This window comes from Peromyscus maniculatus, chromosome 4 (assembly GCF_049852395.1).
Source record: "Peromyscus maniculatus bairdii isolate BWxNUB_F1_BW_parent chromosome 4, HU_Pman_BW_mat_3.1, whole genome shotgun sequence".
Lineage (NCBI taxonomy): Eukaryota > Metazoa > Chordata > Mammalia > Rodentia > Cricetidae > Peromyscus > Peromyscus maniculatus.
In genome coordinates this window covers 65,616,148-65,623,067 of record NC_134855.1, presented here as the reverse complement: position 1 = coordinate 65,623,067, position 6,920 = coordinate 65,616,148, and the positions used below count along the sequence as shown (strand labels likewise).

Genomic DNA, 6,920 nt, shown 5'->3' with positions numbered 1-6,920 from the left:
AAAGGTAACCAAGAGTAATGGGAATAGCCTGTAATATTTTGAGGTCTCTGGTACCCCTACTGGCCAACAATTCTGAAGAGGTATCTCATTTCCATACTGGGATTTTATTTACTAGCTTTCTATGTTTAATTGAGTCATTGTCTTTAATTGTAGGAGGACTCTATTTAAACTGTTTTTATATATGCATGCAATTTAGGAAGCTTCTATAATTGTAGGGTTCCATATAGCTCGTTCAAAGGGCCTTTACTATTAGCTTTCCCATCTATGACCTTTTTCAAATTCCTTATATAAAAACACCAAGAACCCCTGAAAATAAACCCTGTATCCAACATGGATACCCATGCCCCATTTTATGACTGTCAATTCACATGTTCATATCAGGTAGATTTTTTTCTCTATTCTCTTTATATTATGCTCTTTATACTAAGTGATAAAAGGTGTATAAAGAAAGCATGGGACATGTTTCTTTAAGATTCCATTCCTTCTATTTATTTGTTTGTTTGTTTGTTTAAAAGAGAGTTTCTCTGTGTAGTGTAGAAAATGTAGATGAACAATTTTATTAAATAAGAAACACAGAGCCAATTGCAGAGTTAAAAGCCCAAGAGGTCAGAGCAGTAGCTGAGAGCTGAGCTTACCCTTTGCTGCCACTACTGTCCTTTCCCTCAGCAAGTGCATTACTTCCTGTGTATCTGTCTTCTTATAGACTTTCTGTTCTGCCTTCTCTTTGATTGTAAACCCAACCACATGACTTCCTTGTCACTACCCATCTATACAGACCTCCAGATCTTCTATGGTTGGTATTAAGTTTAAAGGTGTGTGTCTCCATGCTGGTGGTATCTTTGAACACACAGAGATCTGCCTGTCATGTGATCAGGGATTAAGGGCGTGTGCTACCACTGCCAAACTTCTGCTATGGCTTGCTATTAGCTTTGGCCCCCAGGCAACTTTATTTATTAACATACGAATAAAATCACATTAAAGTACAAATAAAATATCACCATATTGTAGCTTTGTGCCTTTCCTGGAACTCACTCTGTAGCCCAGGCTGGCCTTGAACTCAAGGAGATCCTTCTGGCTCTGCCTCCTGAGTGCTGGGATTAAAAGAGTGTGCCACCACTGCCCAGCCCATTCCTTTTATTTTTAAGTAGTCCAGTGTACTTAACATATTTTAGGTTTCATATTTAAGAAGGATAGTAGGTTTAAGTGATTAAAGCAAGGTTAAGTAATAGTGCAGTGACTATTCTTTGTTGTTGTTGTTGTTTTTGTTTTTTGAGACAGGGTTTCTCTGTGTATGTTTGTACCTTTCCTGGAACTCGCTTTGGAGACCGGGCTAGCCGCGAACACATAGAGATCCCCCTGCCTCTGCCTCCCAAGTGCTGGGATTAAAGGCATGTGCCACCGCCACCCGGCCAGCAGTGACCATTCTTAAGTTCTTGTATTCCATAGACAATTGAGATGACAATCACTTATAATATCAATTATATATTTCATAAAGATTTGCGATTAAGGGGCCATAAAGACTCTGAAAATAAAGATAAGGAAATAAAATGCTCTACCTATTGATTCTTTATACATGTATTAAAATATAAAACTGAACTCTGTTACTATACCCAATATATGCCAAGTAAGAAATAATTGGAAAAAAAATTTATTCTCATTATTTACTTAGGTATTTAACTTCAATTGTAACTCATTAGACTGTTATAAGAATGTATTGAAGTTAGAAGTTAAATTGAGAGCTGTCCCAAGAAGGTTGCATGTGCCTAAATTCTAGCAAGTCTTTGTACTTGTATCTCATCAGCATTGACTGTGTAAAAGCTATATGAATCAGGTTTCTTTTGCATTAATAGTAAATTGATGTGATGATAAAAATATCTGAACACAAAGAGAATATTTTCATAGGGAGAAACAGGGAAGAGTAATATTTTCAGTTTAACATCTTTCATTCTAATTATAAATAAGATCCTTTGATTTTTAAAATTATTATCCTATCAATATATACAGACAAGAATTATTAATGATTCTATTTTGAAAAATCCTACTTTATGCTGAAAATGTCATATATTATTTCCAATTGAAAATTATTCATTATGTTTTATTTAATCCTCATGAAAAAAACCCAACAAAACTGGAAGTATTTTCACTTTTGACTTACTTGTAAGAGTGAGAAATTAGGCTTAATTTTTCTTTTTTCCCCCTATTCTTTTGTGGCTTTTTTTCTTTCCTTTTACTTTACTTTTCTTTTGTTATGTTTTTAATTCATTTTAAATACCAACCCCAGACCCCCCTCTCATCCCTCCTCCTGCTCCCCCATCTTTCTCTCCTCCACCCTCAACCCCTCCTCCAACAGAGTATGTTCTCCCATAGGGGGACAGCTAAGCCTGGTACATTCAGTTGAGGCAGGACCAAGCCCCTCCCTGCTTTATCAAGGGTGAGCAAGGTGTCAGACCATAGGTGATGGAATCCAGAAAGCAGGCTAATCATTTTTCATATAATTTTATAAAATAAGTATTTAGAGTGGTTAAATCAATATTAGGATTACCATTGACTATTAGAAAGCTAAGGAGATAATGTTGTGTGCAGATATGAGGACTAAAGCCAGAACCTCATTCATCACAGAAAAGTGTTTTAACACTGAGCTACAGTCTCATCCATAGAATACAGACTCTAAATATGTTACACACCCACCTGATGGTTAAAGTATGTATAATTCACAATCATTACATCACCGTTCAGATTCCCTGTGTTTTTAGAATCTTTGAAAAATATTTCAAAAGAAATAGCTTATGGTTGAAAAGCATAAATTGTTTCAGAATCTGATTCTGGGGCTGCTCTGAGGGTGGAGTCCTTGAATGGCATATATGTGGTCCTGGGTTCAGTCCCAGATAACAAAAACAATCAAACAAACATCATCTTAAATTCTTGAACTTTATAACAAAACAACCTCAAGTAAACAATCTATTTTTAGATTTTTTATCTGAAAAAAATTAATTAGCTAACTTACTAACTTCGAGTGAGTCACGGGTGTGATTTTTAAATATTATTGGGCACAACAGACTACAATTACCTGAGATACAAAGATAATTAGAATTTATGAAGCCTTTTTCTAAAATCATTTATGAAGTCCACAATCACTCCAAAATTACCCTTCAGGTGGATATATTGCCAAAGAATTTTAAATATAAGTTTACTGTATATTTCCAGTTTAAGTTAACTACTAATAATTTGAAAATTCAGAAGACTTTCTATAATTTTTTTCTGTCTATTAAGCTTCCTATTCTATTTTCAAATACTGATTCCTTTATTGGACTTCTGTGTGCTCTCTTTCATTCTACACATCCCAACTTCTATTATCATTCCTGGGACTTGGGTTATGTGTAATGTCTGGGTGTGTGTACATGTTTTATAAGAAATTAAACAAAGATGGACTTATATTTCCACTGTTTATTATTTATTTGCCTCTCCCCACTTTTGACAGACATATTAAATTTTGGAAACAAGTGCAAACACTGAACTCTATATATGTCTCAGGAACTAAAAAAAATGTAAGAATATCTTATGCTGTTTACTTAATTTGCTAAAAATATCATTTTTTTTATGGGAGACATGATTGAAATTAGTAACACTTTTTATTGGTTAATGAGGATCAAGTTTCATAAAATGAACTCTGGTCCTAGTCAAGTTGGTATGCAATTTAATACAACAAAATAAACATAATAAAAGTTCACATTATAACTTAATGCTAACCTAACTGTTGTGCAAAAGCTTTTTTTCTTCAAGCTTTGGGTGTGGAGATTTTTATTAGCAATTCTAACCAGTAAATCTACCCATATTCTTTATTGAAAGAAAGGGAACATGGCTCACTGCAGAAGTAGTGGGTTCTCTTCAACTTGCTATTGAGAAAAGAATGGTATTATATGAGAGCCTGTGGTAATTTCACTTATTTTTCATCAAGTTTAGAATATAATTTTAAAAAAGAAAAGAACACCATCTTATTTGAAGGACCTCTTTAAAAGCAATCTAGAGAAAGAATGCCACCTTGATACGCTTATTCAGCCACTATGTCTGATAAGTGATGAGGAGAAAGCTGAATACTTCATTGGAAATGACCAGTTTTAACAGCTGTGGCAAATATCTTTCTTCCTATCAAATGCATGTGTTTGTAGATGGCTGCAGTATATTTTATAGAAAACCTTTCCAAAATTAATCTTTCAGGGGAAAAAAGACCCAGACATAAGATTTGAGAGAAGCTATCAGGATATTACCGGAAAACAAACAAACAAATAGAAGCAGAGAGGAAACCTAATACACTAGATTTTTGTGCAAAGATATGGCCACTTTTAAAAATTGAGGACTGTCTGCTTAGAAGAAATAATTCAGTAGAAAGACTAGTGATACACAAGTTTTAGGAATTAATCTACACTATGTCTAGTAATGGCACAAAATATCTTAGGAATTTATTGTAGCCATTGATTAGGAGTATTTTTATTAAGATATGTAATTTTTACATATATATTTTTATTGGATACCTAATTAGTCATATTCTATAGAATATATACTTTTCCTGTGTAGCTACATAAAACATGGATGGAAATAACAATTTGATTTTCAATACTATTTTCATTTTCCTAGTAACTGATAATTAATGTCCCCATCTATCTTTTGTATTGCATTTTCCAGATGTCATAAACTTCAAATTGTCCCTTTCCTGTCTAACAATGGTAGTGGAGTTTATGTCTGATTATATTTAGTTAACTTAAAACTCTTTGTTCATTCTCTATCTAATTATTTCCCTCAACATTTATGAATTAATATTCAGAATATGGGAGAGGAATATAATTTTTTCTCTCAGTTTTTCTTTTTCTTTATTCATCCAGGAGTATTAAGAATTCAGAAAGCTATATGTTATGACATACTCAGAAATGATAATATTTGATATCCTGACTCATTCAGTCATAATTTTAACATGCCATAACTTTTTCATAGCATTTTTTACTTCTGCATTCCTTAGTGTATAGATGAGTGGGTTGAGAAATGGTGTTCCAATGGTATAAAATACTGCTACCATCTTGTCCATAGGAAAAGTAGTTGGTGGCCGTGCATATATGAATATACAGGGACCAAAGAATAAGATAACTACTATTATATGAGAAGTGCATGTGGAAAGTGCCTTTTTCCTTCCTTCTGCACTATGGTTTCGCAGAGAGTGTAAGATGACAAAATACGAGATCATCAAAATGACAAAACTGCTTGAGCAAATTGCACCACTGTTAGACACCAATAGCAGGTTTATCATATATGTGTCCATGCAGGCAAGTTTCAACAATGGCTGCAAGTCACAGCAGTAATGGTCAATCAGATTGGGCCCACAGAAGGGCAATCTCAAGGCCAAAACAATTTGAGCAGTGGAATGTATAAAAGACCCTATCCAGGCAAGTACAATCAAGATGACACAGACCTGACGGCTCATGATGACTGGGTAACGCAAGGGTTTGCAGATGGCCACATAGTGGTCAACAGCCATGAGAATAAGGACAAAGATCTCCATACAGCCAAATAGATGGAGAGCAAAGACTTGTGTGATGCATTCATTATAGGAAATGATGCTCTTTTTAGAGATGGCATCCACAATGAGTCTTGGGGCTGTGGATGTTGAAAAGCAGGAATCAGCAAAGGACAAATAAAACAGGAAGAAGTACATGGGACTCCCAAGAGTCCGGCTGAACTTGATTGTCACAATAATGAGTGCATTCCCCACCACAGTCCCCATATAGAAAATTAAGAAGATTATGAACACCATTTTCTGCTTCAGAGGATCCTGTGTCAAGCCTAACAGTATAAACTCAGTTACACTGCTGTTCTGCTGCATTGTGTCAGTCCATGAGAGGAAATCACATGGTCAGAAATAATCTGAAAAAGAGAAATGAAAAGTATAAAATGATGAGTTATCACTTCCCATTCTCTTTTTTTTTAATTTTGAAAATATCAGTTAAATCCTTACTAAATAGGCTGCATATTCCAATAATGAAAAGCCATAGATTTTTGGAAGTAAAAATTCATTTTGGAAATGTAATTTGAGTTGTTTACTTTCTGAATTAAATGTCCCCTGTTTGTTTTAGGCAAGATCTGTTTGTGTTTAGTATGTTGAAAACATTCAAAATATTTTTGCATGTTTAGCTCAATATGTTTTCATTTATTTGAACCCTGTAATTCCATAAAAAGAAACTTATATGCTATATATTTTGAACCTTCATGTAATGATCATTTAAATACCCAAGACTGCCAAAGGATAAATAATGAACATAAAATTTTATCTTTGAAGAACAAACCTGTCTGCCTAGCCCATAGTAAGAATGACTTAATTACCGTCCCCAATTCAATCTATTCTGTTTAAATAGGTCTCATGATTTTAAAGCTGTTAGCATTTCAAGGAATTTTCATAATGTTAACATTCAGGAAAGAAGAAACAATATCTGAAATAAATCAGAACTTTCCTTAATTTTCAAGTTTAAAAAGACATTAGTATTTCAGGTTGATATTGAAATTTTGATGGAGTTCATACTATATTCATTATGGAGTATTTCATACACTGACACACACACATATACATGTGTATGTATATATGTATACTTATATATACATACATATATATATATGTTTATTTGGATACCATATAATTGTTTTAATTAACTATGACATATATATTCCAATGATAGCAGAGTCAAAACCAAAAATTTTCCAAAGTAGTAAATATATTTATTAGATATACACACATACACTGATTTTAAAACAGATATTTTTCTTGTTGAAAATAAATATATGAAATGCACAGTTCCATTTATTCAGTTATATGTTCAGATTACAACTGGGGGCTTCATAGAACAATGCTTTTAATAACTGTCTTCTAAACAATGGTGGTT

At 33.5% G+C, this 6,920-nt stretch overlaps 1 protein-coding gene across 1 annotated transcript; it reads right to left on the bottom strand.

Moving 5' to 3' along the window:
• Positions 1-4,945: 4,945 nt before the first annotated feature.
• On the bottom strand, positions 4,946-5,869 carry LOC143272714 (olfactory receptor 4C11). The gene has a single exon (XM_076568689.1). It carries the CDS (start codon positions 5,867-5,869, stop codon positions 4,946-4,948), a length of 924 nt encoding a protein of 307 aa, XP_076424804.1.
• Positions 5,870-6,920: the final 1,051 nt, after the last annotated feature.

Excerpts from the sequence above, each read along its gene's own strand:
- LOC143272714 (XM_076568689.1), bottom strand. The coding sequence starts at position 5,869 with ATGCAGCAGAACAGCAGTGTAACTGAGTTTATACTGTTAGGCTTGACA.